Source organism: Malaclemys terrapin, chromosome 13 (genome assembly GCF_027887155.1).
Source record: "Malaclemys terrapin pileata isolate rMalTer1 chromosome 13, rMalTer1.hap1, whole genome shotgun sequence".
Classification (NCBI taxonomy): Eukaryota; Metazoa; Chordata; order Testudines; family Emydidae; genus Malaclemys; species Malaclemys terrapin.
Genome location: NC_071517.1, coordinates 7084870 through 7102142, shown reverse-complemented (window position 1 = coordinate 7102142; position 17273 = coordinate 7084870). Strand labels below are relative to the sequence as shown.

The following is a 17273-nucleotide window of genomic DNA, read 5'->3' as shown; positions in this document are numbered from 1 at the left end:
GCCAACAGCCCACCTGACCTGACCCATTGCCACACCCCAGCAGAGCCCCACAAACCACCCATTCTACATCACAATCCCCCTGCCTTACAGAGCCCCCCCACTTCATCCATCTCCCGCCATAGCCTCCTCCGCATTCCTCCCTCACCCCGACAGTCGCCGACACAGCCCCTCACCCATCCCTCCTGCACCCCAACAGCCCCCCACCCCAATAGTCCCCAACACAGCCCCTCAGCCTCACCCCATCCCTCCCCCACCCCAACAGTCCCTGACACAGCCCCTCACCCCATCCCTCCTGCACCCCAACAGTCGCCAACACAGCCCCTCACCCCATCCCTCCCCCACCCCAACAGTCCCTGACACAGCCCCTCACCCCAACAGTCGCCAACACAGCCCCTCACCCATCCCAACAGTCCCCAACACAGCCCCTCAGCCTCACCCCATCCCTCCTGCACCCCAACAGTCCCCGACACAGCCCCTCAGCCTCACCCCATCCCTCCTGCACCCCAACAGTCCCCAACACAGCCCCTCAGCCTCACCCCATCCCTCCTGCACCCCAACAGTCCCCGGCAGCCCCTCCCCCATCCCAACAGTCCCCGACACAGCCCCTCAGCCTCACCCCATCCCTCCTGCACCCCAACAGTCCCCGACACAGCCCCTCAGCCTCACCCCATCCCTCCTGCACCCCAACAGTCGCCAACACAGCCCCTCACCCCATCCCTCCCCCACCCCAACAGTCCCTGACACAGCCCCTCACCCCAACAGTCGCCAACACAGCCCCTCACCCATCCCAACAGTCCCCAACACAGCCCCTCAGCCTCACCCCATCCCTCCTGCACCCCAACAGTCCCCGACACAGCCCCTCAGCCTCACCCCATCCCTCCTGCACCCCAACAGTCCCCGACACAGCCCCTCAGCCTCACCCCATCCCTCCTGCACCCCAACAGTCCCCGACACAGCCCCTCAGCCTCACCCCATCCCTCCTGCACCCCGACAGCCCCTCACCCCGTCCCTCCGCCACCATCCCAGCGCCCCACCCAATGCTGCATTTGTAAGGAAAGAGCTGCCCGAGCTCACGCAATTGTTTTACATTCCGACCGGAGGCAGCAAGCCCAGCGCTCCCCGGGCCATGAACTGCCCCACCCCGGGCCAGCCCCGCAAACCACGCGTCCCCCATGGCAGCCTCCCTCCTTCACAGCGCCCCCGAGCTCCCCCACCACGGCCCGGCATCCCCGGCAACCCCCTGCCCCCCAACACAGCCGCGTGCCCCTCCCCCGCCACAGCCCCCGCAACACCCTCCCGTCTCTCCCCTCCCCCCCCGGGCCGCTTCCTGCTGCAAACCCTCCCGGCCCCCCCGCAGAGCCGGGACCCTGCTCGCTGCGGCAGCGCCGCAGCTATGGCAACCCCCGCGGCCTAGCCCGGCCTACGGAACCGGAAGCCGGGCCCGGGGCCCCGTCACTCAGGGCAGCCGGGAGCGGCGGGGTGGGGTTGGTTTGAACCGTTGGCTGCTGAGCCCGGTTCCTAGGCTGGCAGCGCTCCCGGCCTCTCCGGGGCAGGGGGGCCAGGCCTGGCAGTGCCAGGGAGAGGGACGCTCCGTCCCCACTGAGCGGGGGGTGCTGAGCAGGGGCCCCTCCAGCCTGAGACCCCCCCAGACCAGTATAGGGACCCCCCCAGACCAGGTGCTCCCCTTCCCCTCCTGCTGCAGCAGCTCCCCCGTTGGGTGCTGTGCAAGCTGTGGGAGCTCCTGGTGAGACCCCCCCAGACCAGCATAGGGACCCCCCAGACCCGGCCTTGTGCTCCCCTTCCCCTCCTGCTGCAGCAGCTCCCCGGGTGCCCCCGTTGGGTGCTGTGCAAGCTGTGGGAGCCCCTGGTGAGACCCCCCAGACCAGCATAGGGACCCCCCCAGACCAGCATAGGGACCCCCCAGACCCGGCCTGGTGCTCCCCTTCCCCTCCTGCTGCAGCAGCTCCCAGAGCGCCCCCGTTGGGTGCTGTGCAAGCTGTGGGAGCCCCTGGTGAGACCCCCAGAGTGCGGGGCAGCTGTGCCCAAGCCTCGACGTCGTGGACCGGGAGGTAAATGGCGCTGCGTGGTCATGGCCCAGCTCATGGATTGAGGGGCGTGATGGAGGGAAATTGCCTCCCCCCCCATGCGAAATCCCAGCAGCGGGGTGCGAAGGTGGTTAAAGCTCTCGAAATCGTGGGGGAAATCACCTGTCATCACACGGTACCTAGTATCAGGGGGTAGCCGTGTTAGTCTGTATCTACAAAAACAACAAAGAGTCTGGTGGCACCTTAAGGACTAACAGATTTATTTGGGCATAAGCTTTCGTGAGTAAAAACCTCACTTCTTCGGATGCATGGAGTGAAAGTTACAGATGCAGGCATTATATACAGACACATGGAGAGCAGGGAGTTACTTCACAAGTGGCGAACCAGTGTTGACAAGGCCAATTCAATCAGGGTGGATGTAGTCCACTCCCAATAATAGATGAGGAGGTGTCAATTCCAGGAGAGGAAAAGCTGCTTCTGTAGTGAGCCAGCCACTCCCAATCCCTATTCAAGCCCAGATTAATGGTGTTGAATTTGCAAATGAATTTTAGTTCTGCTGTTTCTCTTTGAAGTCTGTTTCTGAAGTTTTTTTGTTCAATGACAGTGACTTTTAAATCTGTGATAGAATGACCAGGGAGATTGAAGTGTTCACTTACTGGCTTGTGTATGTTACCATTCCTGATGTCCGATTTGTGTCCATTTATTCTTTTGCGGAGGGACTGTCCGGTTTGGCCAATGTACATGGCAGAGGGGCATTGCTGGCACATGATGGCATATATGACATTAGTGGATGTGCAGGTGAATGAGCCCCTGATGGTGTGGCTGATGTGGTTGGGTCCTCTGATGCTGTTGCCAGAGTAGATATGGGGACAGAGTAGGCAACGAGGTTTGCTACAGGGATAGGTTCCTGGGTTGGTGTTTCTGTGGTGTGGTGTGTAGTTGCTGGTGAGTATTTGCTTCAGGTTGGGGGGGGTTGTCTGTAAGCAAGGACTGGCCTGCCTCCCAAGGTCTGTGAGAGTGAGGGATCATTTTCCAGGATAGGTTGTAGGTCGTGGATAATGCGCTGGAGAGGTTTTAGCTGGGGGCTGTATGTGATGGCCAGTGGTGTTCTGTTATTGTCCTTGTTGGGCCTGTCCTGTAGTAGGTGATTTCTGGGTACCCGTCTTGCTCTGTCAATCTGTTTCCTCACTTCCCCAGGTGGGTATTGTAGTTTTATGAATGCTTGATAAAGATCTTGTAGGTGTTTGTCTCTGTCTGAGGGGTTGGAGCAAATTCGGTTGTATCTTAGGGCTTGGCTGTAGACAATGGATCGTATGATGTGTCTTGGATGGAAGCTGGAGGCATGTAGGTACGTATAGCGGTCAGTAGGTTTCCGGTATAGGGTGGTGTTTATGTGACCATCACTTATTTGTACTGTAGTGTCCAGGAAGTGGATCTCTTGTGTGGACTGGTCCAGGCTGAGGTTGATGGTGGGGTGGAAATTGTTGAAGTCCAGGTGGAATTCTTCAAGGGCCTCCTTTCCGTGGGTCCATATGATGAAGATGTCATCAATGTAGCGCAAGTAGAGGAGGGGCACTAGGGGACGAGAGCTGAGGAAGCGTTGTTCTAAGTCAGCCATAAAAATGTTGGCATACTGTGGGGCCATGCGGGTACCCATAGCAGTGCCACTGACTTGAAGGTATAAGTTGTCCCCAAATCTGAAGTGGTTGTGGGTGAGGACAAAGTCACAAAGCTCAGCCACCAGGCTTGCTGTGGCCTCATCAGGGATACTGTTCCTGACAGCTTGTAGTCCATCCTCATGTGGAATATTGGTATAAAGTGCTTCTACATCCATGGTGGCCAGGATGGTGTTTTCAGGAAGAACGTCAATGCACTGTAGTTTCCTCAGGAAGTCGGTGGTGTCTCGAAGATAGCTGGGAGTGCTGGTAGCATAGGGTCTGAGGAGAGTGTCCAATGCAAACTGTAGAGAAAATAAATCCGAGAGGAGAGGGGGAGAAATAGCATCGCTCCTTTCCTTGCTGCCACCTTCCCTGGTTGGGTATGGCGGCTTGTTTGCAAAATTCTTAGCAGCGGGCAGGAAGGTGGGAACAGGTTGCTAGAAGATATCACATTGCTTAAGTGGTCGTGCAAACTGGAGATGTATGGAAGAGATAGCAAAGGAAACCTGTTCCGGTGTCTGGGAAAGTTGACGGGCTGAGTAAGATACGTATAGTGATATATCAGTCCAACTGCTAACAAGGGTTGGGAACCTGTTTAGTATGAGGCAAATAGCGCAGGATTGTAATATATGTAGTATAACGATACTTAAATCACAGAACATATAGATGAGGAAGTGGGGGCAACCTACCCTTGGATGGAAAATTACTGAATGATGAGTAACGCAAAGGGTCTCACATATCACTGACGGGTGGTTTGCAGGGCTGGCCCGGGATGGGACAGTTCATAGCCCTGGTACCGCTGGGCTTGCCGCATCCGGTCGGAATGTAAAAAAATGGCTTGAGCTCTGGCACCTCTTTCATTACAAATTGGAATTGTTTATATATAGTGATTTATTTGTGTAATTTCTAGCAGGAACAGCAAACCATGGACTACTTGTAAAGCATTGTAATTAGCATAATCTTGCAGTGTAATGTAGAAAATTTTTATTATTTTAAAATTTAGGTAGAAATTAATGATAACAGGAACCCTTGGCTCACTGCATTTCCAATTTCAGTTCGGTTTAATACCAATACCAACATTAGTATATGCATTTACAAATTTCAGTTCAGCACAAATGGAACACCAGATTAGAATGTTACATGATAGTATATGTTGCATAAAAATAGTTGAAGGAAAAGAAGAGGGAGGAAAAATACATTTTCCTCTTGATACGGAGTGTTATTGAATGTTAGAGCCGGGAGATAGATGGTATGTGAGGGAGGAGACTTTCCCTCTCAGCTGAAGATGTAAACAGGTAAATAGTGCATTGGATTATAAAACCTCAATCCTCCAAAGATATCTGTGCATGTACTTAAGCTTATTCACTGTCAATGGACCCAAAGGCTAGTGGGACTTGGGGTGTCTAATGTTAAGTACGTACATAGGCCTCAATTCTACAAACACCTACATTTAGCAATGATCATGCTAACTGCAGCCTAAAATATATAGAGAAAGTGTAAAATGCAATCTCCTGGATGGGAAACTAATGAATTTATAAATCATGGGATAGATAATTTGGAGGAAAGACATTTGTATGGCTCTCTCCAAACCCCGTAGTAAATTACTGTTTTTAAAAATGTACAACTGAGTGTTGTATTTTAGCTGTATCTTCTTGTCCCAAATAACTTTTTATCAAAATATTGTTTGTAATATTGTTCTTCCTGCTTTCCACATTGTTTTCATTTGTAAGTGGTATCTTGTCACTGACTTCCAAGCAGGAAAAGAGATTTTTGGATGAATATTAGCTTGTTTAATAGCTTTTAGGGAGTAATAAGATGGGTTTATTTATGACCTGTATCTTGCCAAATGCTTTTTTTATGTGTGGGTTATTGTTCTCCCTCCAATAAGCATTCCAAAATCAAACAAGCATATTGTTTGAGAAACTAATCCTGAGTGTTAGCTCTTTGCAAAGATCTGCTATTTTGTGTGTGTGTGTGTGTGTGTGTGTGTGAATGAATTTAATGCTAATGAAATAGCCATATTGTTGTTTGTTTTTTTTTAGATAGCTCAAAAAGTGAGTATTTGCATTTAGACATTAAGTAGATTAATCTATAGAACAATGAGGTTTTATATAATTTCTCTATTTCAATTTAAATTTTGCAGGTTGGCTGTTAAGTGCACAATGAGTAGTGAAGAGGAAACATGGGAGAAGTTGGATGCGGAATTTGATCACTATGTTGTAGATATGAAGCCGTTTGTGTTAAAATTACTACATAAATCAGGTAAACTGTGCTACGAATTTGCATGTAAATAAACATAACAGTCAGAAATACTCTAGTTTTACTACAGAATCTTGGTATATTATGAATCTCGAGTGTAAAATAATAACATCTGTATGCATTTATAATGCATTCTGCTAAATAACAAATCAAGTACCACAAACCTAATGTTGCAGAGTGCATCATCATATGTGCACAACTTTTAAAGTTTATTTTTAGGTTATCTTTTAAGCACCTTTTTGTTAATACTGTTTATTCAAGCTCATCCTTCTTATTTTGATGACGTAAATGTACTTTTGCATAAATATATTAATTCCTGTATTTTCCAATTAATGAATTCAGTGGAAATTAAAACTAAAATAGGCTTTGTCTTGGAGATTATGCCATTTATAAAATTGCAAGCATTTTTTTAGAGACCAATCTGTCAAGATACAATTATGTTCATAAAAGAAATAAATCCAGCACTGGAACTTTTTAAACTAATAGTACAAGTATCAGCTAAGGAGTGATGTTTTATGAGCTAAGTGATTACTTTATTTTAATAATATGAGAGAGTTGGGTTAGAAAATTGTTCCTCACACCTAAAACATGCTATTATATAGCGTTTCACAGAGTTCAGTCTTTTCTCCTTTCATGGTCAGCATGTACTTGGGGACATTGGGAGGGTATGGCTTGCAGCACTTTCAGTAGACTGCTGATACTTAACTTTTACTTCTCTATTGTACATAAACCAGCTAGTGCTGCCAAACACTTGGCTCAGTGTCTCACTTGGATGAGTTGGGGGCATTGAGTTTCAACCAGCTAGTTGTCATCCATTTGGATAAGACTGAGATGCTGCTGGTAATGTTGGGGATAAGCAACTGTAAATTATGGTGAATATTATATTTGTTGAGGATATGTGCCTGCTATTTGTAGCTAGAGTTTGCACGTTTAGGCTGTTGTTGGGTAGCAAGCTGATGTCAGAATATCACAAACCACAGTGTTGAGGAGGGTTTTAACTCCTATATGCCTGACTAGGAGACTGAGACTCTCTTTTGGATGTGAACCTTACTACTTTGATCATAGAAAGTTTAGATTACTGCAGTGTGCATGGGACTGTACTCTAGGTCAACTCAGAAATTGAAGCTGGTTCAGAAAGCAAGATAAACTACTAAGTGATATAGTTCTCTGGGAGTACATAACACTAGTTGTCCATGATCTGACTGCACAGGTTCTCTATAAGTTTCCAAATTGAATTTAAAGTATATGTTTTGAGCTGTATAGCATGGAAGTATTTCTATGGCACTCTTCTTAAAGTTAGTATGGAATTCAATTTTCTTTTTCTGTGATATTGTAGTGGATAAAATATTTTTCCATTTGTGTTTTGGTTGACCTGAAGTTCCTTTCCATGAAAAATATACACATCCTTGTAAAATTTCATGTTCTACCTTAAAACTTCCTTTGTGCAAAACTTACATTCTTGGTTGAAGAGATAGAGGTCTACAAAGTTATGCTGTGGTTCTTTCATAACTTCTGCTGTTCTTAAGTTTGTTCTGTTTTCTAAGAAAGTCTATTGTAATGGAATGTATTTTTCTAGAACGTCAGAGATGTGCGCTCTGGATTAAAAAACTCTGCGAGCCCTCAGGAGCAGGTGCAGGAATTATGGGTAGAAAGAATCGGAACTTGTATGCAAAATTGTTGCTGCATATGCTGAAACGAGGAATTCTAGAAGGCCCTTTTACACATAAACCCGAACCTGGAATATTGAAAACCTTGCCGTCATATATGGTGGGTATTCATTTCATTTTTATGGAGAACACACTTGAGTAGTTCATAAATGTAGTTTAAAAATTATATATTTAAGTATTCACTTTTGGTTACAGATGGAATCAAATTCTGCAGTGATTTCAGTGGAATTGCAAGGAGTGAATGTTGGCCTACAACTTGTACCCTGGTTCCATTAATAATTTGTAACTGGAGTTGGCAAACAGATTTCTAGGTCTTTGTGAATTTTTTGTGTGACCTGTTTTGTTTTCTTCTTCGAATAAAATAGAAGTTCAGAAAGTGTGGAAACATGCCTTTTTGATGATATCTGATTAGTTGCTAACTGATATTTACAGATAACTTAAAATATATTTAAAGGGACATAGTCAATATTTTCAAAGCTAGACTTAAACTTCAAATTGGTATTGTGAAAGGAAAGAGAGTCTTGTGCTTGAAGCTTAGGGCTGGTGTATTCCTGGCTTTGTTACAGACTTAGATGGGTAAATCAATTAAATACTCTACATGTATGTTTAAAAAAAAGTGTATATGGGGATAATGGCTCACATGGGCATTGTGAAGGGTAGGGCCTGACTTTTAGAAATTCTGAACATTCTACTGCTCCCATTGACTTCAGCACTTCTGAAAATCAGTTCTTTAATTTATTAGTATTGTAAAATGCATTTAGCTTTTTGGATGAAAGACATTACTCAGTGGTATTGCTACCCAATTTTTGGTTTTGAAGGGTTCTTTGAATTTTATATATGTTTGGATTAAACAATAATAAATTGATTATTAGATTGAAAAAATGTTGATTATTTTCTATACTAAACTAACCATCTCTGATCTCTTAGGCCATCAAAAGTATTTTTTTTTCCTGTTTGTTCTTTCCTCTTCCCTCCCCAACTTTAATGCCAAAAACTTAAAACAATTAATGTTTTAGAACAATGTTTTAAATGTTTCAAAACAATGTTCTCTCTGCGTGTTGAGGATGGCTTCATGATGAGCAGGGCCCCAAGGTAATGGGGATGCTGGGGTTGAAGTATTGGGCTGTGAATCTTACTATTGGAAGAGGCAACTGGGTCTGGATCATAAGGTGCTGGATTAGTGCAGGAAGGTTGGTCCCCAACTGGTCCCTAACATGGTATGTAGCTAAGCCTGATCCCACTCTTCAGAGCTAGTTAGCAATTTATGACACTGTTCAGAGAACAGTTTTGTTAGCTATCAGTAACAATAATACAGGCTGTGCAAAGATGTTCTGTGGTAATAAGTGCTATGTAAACTTACGACTATTTCCCCTTATATCCAGGACTCAATATTCTTGCCCCCCTATTTTAAGCATGCATTCATTGAACTTATTGGCAAACTCCTTTTGACTTTACTGGGAATGGAATTGCATTCTTTATGCTGCTATCAAACCAGCAAGCAAGTGATGATGATGATAAAGAAGGGTGCATATATTCCTGTTTTTTTTTTTTGGTCTAGATCTTACAATGTTAATCTTTTCTGACTAACTGGATCTTTAATTTTTTTTAAAATATAGTCAATCTATTTTGATGAACCAAATTCAACGAGAGCACAGAGTGGTAGCCCAGAAGCTTTACCTGACTGGGTCATGGGAGAACTAGGAACAAGTGAATTGAAATTGGAGGAATCATGGAAATTCTCTTCTAGAGAGGAGTCAGCTTTGGTAGCATCACCACTTGCACACAAGTAAGAATTCAAAATCTGATCTATAAATAATGCTTATTAACGTGGAATTGGACATAATCTTACTATAAAGTGCTAGTTTTTTGTGTATAATAACAATATGTTAAAAAAAGTTAAGGTTACAAAGTCAGTCACTCAAAAGTTTGGAAATGTCAGAATTAAGGTTGCCTGTACAATGTTAATTTGGCCCTTTGTGAGCAAGCACCATGATAGTCTTTAATTACATGATCACAAACTATTTTCCCTCCTCCACTGCTACAATTAAATTTTCCTGCCCTCTCCGCTCTCCCACTCTCTGGCTTCTGCAATCCTCCCTCTCCTTCCCCTCCCTTCGCCAGGTATTCACATCACTCTGTTTCCTCTTCCTCCTTGTACCCTGAGCATTGAGAAACACAGGAGAGAGTCTCCTTGTTTTCAGTTCCTGTGCCTGGCTTCACCGTGGTTTCTACAGCCAAGAAGAGCAATTGCAGGGAAAAGCCTGCCCTCTGCAGGAGCCCTGGACTCAGAGCATGCTCAGTGCAGACTCTTAGGAAATTTAGCAGCCAAACTCTAACAAGTCTCTACTGAGCTGGTGCAAACTGAAACGTTTGAGAAGCTTATAATTTGGCTATATTTGGGCAGTTTGATGGAGATCACAGAGATGGCAAAAGGTACATCCCTCACACCAGTGTGTCCCTTTCTGCCAATTTTAAGTCCCTGATCCAAAGCATGGAGGTGCTAGAACTTCTCAGCAAAATGATTTCATGTGGGCAAAATAATTTATTTTTCCTAATCTTGCTCAGAGAAACAGTTGAACGGTTTTTGCTGAAGTAAAAAAAAAAAAAACAAAAAACCCAACATTCAACCTGAAGCTGACAGCCAGCAAGGAAAATTTCAGCCTGAATGGTTAAAGTTTTTTATAAGCAACTGAAAGCAGGGTCTTATAATAGAAAGTGTTCATCAACCTTAACTATAGGTGGAGATTGACTAGTTGACTTTTGCAGGAAACTTTTTAATATAATCAGTTTAGGAGCTTTGGGAACAGCTCGCTGAAGTACAGTCAGATCTCCAGATCGACACTTGCAGTTGCTGAGAGTATTGATCAGCTATCAGATCTCTGAGTGCCTAACCTGACTTTCCTTAATGAACTAAATATAAAACTTACATTCCTCTTTTAGCAAGTTGGTTATCTTAGCAAATGTGATATTTTGATTAGAAATGTCTTTTGGATTTGTTTTATTGATACAGTCTTTGTTAGAAAAATATATTTACTTAAATTTCCCTTATATTTAATTCATGCATGTAAGGAAGCATGCTATTCTGGGCTGTATTCTTCTTCAAACTGCAAATTCTTCTGCAGTCTTCCCTAAATCTGTAGCTCTTCCTCTAACCATACATATGAGGATGAGGTAATATTTGAGATGTCAACTGGTGTAGTTTTATCTCCTCCAGTTGATCCAGCACAAATTAATAAATATAAAACCCGCTAAACAAACAGAAAAGTGCACAAGAAACTTTTATTTCACACGTGTATTTTTATAGTGAATAATTTATTGCAAATTGGAACTGAAGTTTAATGCTGCCTCATAAATTTTACAACCACTTCTACTTGTCCTTTGAAAAACCTCTTTTAATCTTAAAAGATTTTTCCCTCTTAGTGTGTTTTTGATCACTTTATAAAAACTTCCTTTACTTAGACCTTTTTGTATGTGAGGCATTTCTAATGACATTTTAGATTATGCTGTTTGTGTGCTAGCCCTTTTTTATTTTTTATTATTAAAGATGCAGTCTTTTTGAAGTCTTTTTCTTGGGGCTCTGTTAAGCAGCTCTTTCGTGTATAAATCCTGTGTTAGACTTTAGAACATCCTCCTGTGTTCTGCTAGCAGACATTTTCTATCAGTGCAGTAGTTCAAAGGTGGCTATGCTCTGATATCAAAGATTGGCCACAATTTTCAAGTCTGGATACTTACAATTAGGAGTGAAATCCTGACTCCATTGACTTCAGTGGGTGTTTAGCCATTGATTTCAGTAGGGCAATGATTTCACACTAGATACCCAATTTTCAGAGGCACTGAACATCCACATTGTTTATATTTAGATGATTAACTGTTGATTTAGGTGCTCAATGTTAGGCACAACCAAATTTGACATTTTTGCTATAAGATTTCAATATTATACCTCTCATTCATTTGCACACCACTGAGCCTTTGGTTTTTAAATCCATTATTTTTCTCTCATCTTACCCAAATGTTTTTGCCTGCGGAGGCTACTTTTTTTTAATCCAGGCTCAATTTGATAGGTGAGGAGTAAAACTTTCAAAAGTCTTATTGAAAGTCTATAGAAAAGTAAACATGATTTTTGGCTCCTATGTCAGTCACTTAAAGGGACTAAACATTTTACCAGATGGCTTCACTTCCTTCTAACAGTGACTTAAAATTCGGGAATGTCTTAATATCCATTAAACCTGAGATAACACATATATCACATTTGATACTCTTAGTTGGTCTTTCGGTTTCCTTCACTCATGCTCACTGATATGGACTTCTTATCTTGAGTGTAGATGCCAAGCATAGATGTAGAATATCAGTAGTTGCCATGAGAGTCCCGGCCCTGCCATGTTACTCTTCTAGGTTTTGTCATACATCTTGACACTTCTTCCCAAAAAGAAATGTCTAAATAGCAAAGGAAAATAAAATACATATGGCTTGATTAACCTTTTAGGCTTGGCCACCCTTGAATATGGGGTGGTGTGTAGCTGTGCCACCCTAAAAATAGAACTAGAAAGACTTTGTGCTTTAGAGATGCCTCTCCGAGACACGATTCCTCTTTAGCTCCCCTTTTATTTTGAGAGTGGAGTTGAATAGGGGTTGAAATATGTTGCATTAGCACTGTACAAGATGCAGCATACTCCTCCCCTCTTGCATCCAACCAACTCTGGTAGTCAACGTGTGAGGGATGTGGGCTGGAGCCATACCTCCATCTACTATCAGCCCTCCTTTTCCCCCCCTCCTTTTCTCTTTTCTCTGACTTGCTTGCAGGGAGGAATATCAGGGAACACAACTCTACCCATATCTGGACCCAAAGTCCAGATAGGTCCTATGCAACTGCACGGGGATGTGTGGTGGTGGAGAGTCGTTACCTCATTTTACTCTCCTGTGTTCTACATAACACTAAGATATTTTTCTAGACCATAGTTGGCAGCTATTGTGACTACTAAGAAGACAGATGTTGGATCTGGTATCTGAGAATCCCTCTAAAGTTCCATATAGTCTGTTAAGTGATTGTAAAAATGACACCCCCTTACTCATTAGATCTGGTCTCTGCGTGTATTCAGCTATCTGCTTGCTTACTTACTTACTATATCTGCTTACTTTAGAGGGGGGAAACCTTTTACTACTGTTATCCCTGCAGAATCAACCCAGTTCAGGCAGTATGAAACTGTTGCTTTTTATGACTTGCACATCAGCAGAAGAATTGTTAACTAAATTCTACGTGCCAGGCTATCTGCACAGATTATGCATCTAGTTAAGCCTGTGCAACCACAGGGAACAGAGTTGCACAGATGACACTGAGGAGTGGGGAGGTGTGGAAGGTCTAGGTTGGATATTAGGAAATACTATTTCACTAGGAGGGTGGTGAAGCACTGGAATGGGTTACCTAAGGAGGTGGTGGAATCTCCATCCTTAGAGGTTTTTAAGGCCCGGCTTGACAAAGCCCTGGCTGGGATGATTATGTTGGTGTTGGTCCTGCTTTGAGCGGGGGATTGGACTAGAACCTCCTGAGGTCTCTTCCAACCCTAATCTTCTATGATTCTATGATATCCTCCGAGGACAACAGGGTTGCATGGATGTAACTAAAGAGCAGCATTTGGCCTTGGAATCTTTATAGCAAGTGAAGATACATGATGCAATAAGAGCATAACATAATTTTCAGATCTCAGGCTGTGTTTGCCATGATGGTAAATAAATAAGCCTCATTCTACTTCTAAATTGAGCAAATTCAATATTAAAATTGTGACAGTAAATGTGGAACTCCATTATGACATTTTTTTCAAAGCCACTTTTCAGAGTAGAATTGCACTTTCATAGAAGATTAGGGTTAGAAGAGCCATCTAGTCCAAACCTCTGCTTAAAGCAGGATCAACCCCAACTAAATCATCCCTACCCTCCAGCCTATCTACCTCTCCTTCCAGCTTAGTGTCATCTGCGAACTTGCTGAGGGTGAAATCCATCCCATCATTCAGATCATTAATGAAGATGTAGAACAAAACCAGCCCCATGACCAACCACTGAGGCAATCCGCTTGATATCGGCTGCCAACTAGACATCGAGCTGTTGATCACTACCCGTTGAGCTAGCCAGCTTTCTATCCACCTGGTAGGCTATTCATTCAGACTATACTTCTTTAACTTGCTGGCAAGAATACTGTGGGAGACCATATCAAAAGCTTTGCTAAAGTCAAGGTATATCACGTCCATCGCTTTCCCCATATCCACAGAGCCAGTTATCTTGTTATAGAAGGCAATCAGGTTGGTCAGGCGCCCTTATGAATCCATGTTGACTGTTCCTGATCACCTTCCCCTCTTCCAAGTGCTTTAAATACATGTTGTCCTGTAAAGCATGATCATGGACGATGTTCTTTGGCAGTGTAGCGTTAGTCTGCAGCTAGTGGCTAGCAGGCAATCAAAATCACAAGATACTCACTTTTAGAAGTGGGTACTCGTTCAAAGAACACATCTGTTTTGTGTGGGGGGAAAACTTTAATTTGTGCATTAAATTTTTGAAGAGGAATAAAAATGGAGGAGAAAACCTGGGTTACTTTTACGCTTGGTAGTTCTTCTGAGTTACGTGTTAAAGTCATAAAGAGAGAGTTTCCACTTCACATAAACTGAATACAAAAGAGAAAATATTTAAAATATTTGAGCTATGCAAGGGGTAAGGAAGGGCCAAATGGAGCTTTATCTGTAAAAAGAAACAATATTTCATGGGAAGAGTTGATGTAAAATGTGTCTTTATTACTTTGTTAGCTCTTTGGGGCAGGGACCATGTCTTCCTTTGTTTTTATAGTGGTGAACATGCTGTCAGTGCTCAGTAAATAAATATTAAAAGTGTGAACCTTTTCCAGTGTGTTTCTTGGTGCCTCTGCAATTTATTGTAATGGCCAGCAGATGGCGAACTTCTTCCATTCTATGTAATAAAGCAAAACCTACTTTTCTTTGTACTGGAGAATGTGATCTATGTGGATAAGCAGTATGTTTTAGCTTTGATTAATATTCTGTTATCCTACTATTGGTAATTTAATTCTTACAGGTAGACTGTAGCAGTTTCTGAAGACATTTTAAAAATAAGCCATTTATTTCAAAGAAAGATGTTTATGAATTATGGTTTTGAGAGCAACTAAAACTCAGGTTTGAGTAACATAACCCAAGATTACCACCTCCCTTTTAAAAATCAGAGTAAAAGAGCACTTGTTGGCCTGCTGTACTCTGTTATTTTTGTACTGTTTGTGTATATGCTATTTTGCTTATGGAAATGGCTGTTTTTCCTAGGAACCTACTTACCTGTTACATTTGTAAAATAAATGCAGATTGTCAGATTTTTTTTTTTTTCTGCCAGAATGGGATTGGGTAATGCTGGACTTGATGGGACAAGAGAGGTCTTCATTTAAAAAATTGGGAGGGTAGATTTAAACTAGTATTGTATAGTTAGATTTTAATAGAAATCTGACCTTTCAAACTGAATTAGTAGATTATGCCTTAAAACCAATCCTGTTGTGTTGCACCACTCCAGGAGGAACCCACATTTTCTCCCACCTGGTTCCTAGTAGGAAATCATTTGCTACTTTCCTTTATCAGTAGAAAATTACTTCCTCTTTCCATGCCAGCCCACTGTCCTGGCTGGCGTCTGGGGGTGATGAAGTTGGAATCAAGGCTGCGGCCACTCCATGTCCACTTGCATTGGCACCCTTGTCTACTACTTCCAGAGGTGAACAGGGAAGACTACAAAGGAACTCCCCCTTATGTCCTGTATGGTTTGATTAAGGCTAAGCAACAGTCCCACTTAGAGCCCTTTTCAAGCTTCTACTTATAAAACTCAGCAATGCTGCTTCTTTTTTAAGGTCCTCTTAAAAATAACAAAGAGGTGCCTAAGTATATCTGAACACACTTTTCCAGTTTTAAAATACTTGAGTAATCTTTTGTGGGTAAGACTGAACATGACATCTGTTTTTTTTGTTTTTGTTTTTGTTTTTAAACCTGAAGCTTTATCTAGCCATCACATAACCTGAAAAGAAACAGCCTGTATTGAGATAAAGTATAGATTTACATACAGATAAAGATTTGTTGTCTTGCAATATAAAATAAATCCTGGCAGAATAAAATTCTGTTAAGGGTAGGAATGTTATGACTCACTGGAGACAATCTTTGCATTTTTATATTCCTTTTGTTCTTTTTCCTCCTAGTTTTTGTTTATCCAAACCATTCACTGCACTGCAATCACTATTGTTTATCCTCACACTTTATTGATATTTACTGATGCCAGAAGAAAGGTACGCTCCAGTTGGTACATTTCAGTGTTCCCTGCTGCTTAGATGAAAGCTCGGACTGTTTTCCTCATGGAAAGTTGGTTTGTGTTTCAATTTTCATAGAAGTGACTAATTTATACTGTACATCCAACAATTGTCTCTTCTTCATAAACACTTAATTCATCTCAGCATCTCTTGGCATAACTCACAGCTGAATTTTTTGCTGGGAGGGAAAGAATGTAAGGTATTTTAATAGTCTGACTTGACTTTAATAGTACATGGCTATTTATTAGTAGGTACATTGATTAAGGGGATATATTTTTATCTTAATGTGAATGGATTTGCACTGTACATTGAAAGATTCTTCTCTATAACCTCAAACTTATGGCCAAAGACAGGCTTATAATTCTTTCTCCCAGATCCTCTTCTTTACTTCTATTCTCCATTATGATCTAGATTATAGCCATTCTCGAGCCCATAACATGAGACTTACTTTCATCTCTCCCTTTCCTTCACATATACAATTCTGACACTTTTTACTCCACATGTTTGTTCTAAAAATACACCCTGTCCTTTCTTCTCTGGTGGACAAAGTTCTTGTCAATGCCCTAATCATCTTGTTGCTTAAATACTGCTGTCTTGTCCTTTTCAGGACTATCCCTACCCCGTCCAGTCAATGAGGCTGACATGAAATGAAACTCGCAAAACATTTCTGGCCTGTTGCTTTGACCATGTTACTTTCCACTCCCACCCTTTAAATTACTGGTTCCCCATGAAACGCAACATTAATTTCAAACTTCTTGTCTTTGCCTTCTAGATCTTACAGTGGTCAGTATGTGCTTATGTTTCTGACCTGCTCTCTTGTAGCTTTTCCTCCACTCTTGTGCTCTGTAGTGATGCCAGCCTCAATACTTGTTTCTTTTCCTTCTCTTACAGTTCCCATACCTTATTCTGTGCTTCCCTTTATGTTTAGAATGCCTGCCTCAAAATTGTTTACCAAATAACCTACTTCACTGCATTCGGGTCTATTCTAAAATCTGACATCTGTTGTCTTGTCTATGAGAAATAAGAGGAGGAAAGATAAGAGCCCTTAACGTTTGCACAATCCTTGGTGTATAACCTTTTTCTATGGTGTATAACCTTTTTCTATACCTCTTTCACCTTTTTTCTTCCTTTCCCCCATGTGCCTGCTCTGTGGCCCTCACTTGAATTTAAATGTTATAGTCCATGTGTTTATTTGTGAGCTGCCTCAGTTCTTCAGTGTGGCTAGTGCTAATGCTAGGGCCTAGAAATAGCCACACAAGCAGAGTTCCATCTTATGGATTCATTTATCCTCAATGATAGTAAGAAATCAAACAAG

The 17273-nt window shown here is 42.5% G+C and overlaps 1 protein-coding gene across 5 annotated transcripts in view; it reads left to right on the top strand.

The window, feature by feature from the left end:
- Positions 1-1686: 1686 nt before the first annotated feature.
- Positions 1687-17273, top strand: part of CEP112 (centrosomal protein 112) — a 291150-nt gene continuing 275563 nt past the window's right edge. For 2 of the 5 annotated variants that reach the window (XM_054048115.1, XM_054048116.1), the window contains exons 1-4: positions 1687-2069; positions 5847-5965; positions 7539-7729; positions 9246-9415. In XM_054048115.1, coding sequence (XP_053904090.1) covers positions 5866-5965; positions 7539-7729; positions 9246-9415 — 461 coding nt within the window. In that variant the 5' untranslated portion in view covers positions 1687-2069; positions 5847-5865. Of the gene's footprint in view, positions 2070-2110; positions 2325-5846; positions 5966-7538; positions 7730-9245; positions 9416-17273 lie in introns of those variants that run through there. The other 3 variants (XM_054048117.1, XM_054048114.1, XM_054048118.1) reach the window with 3 other exon arrangements.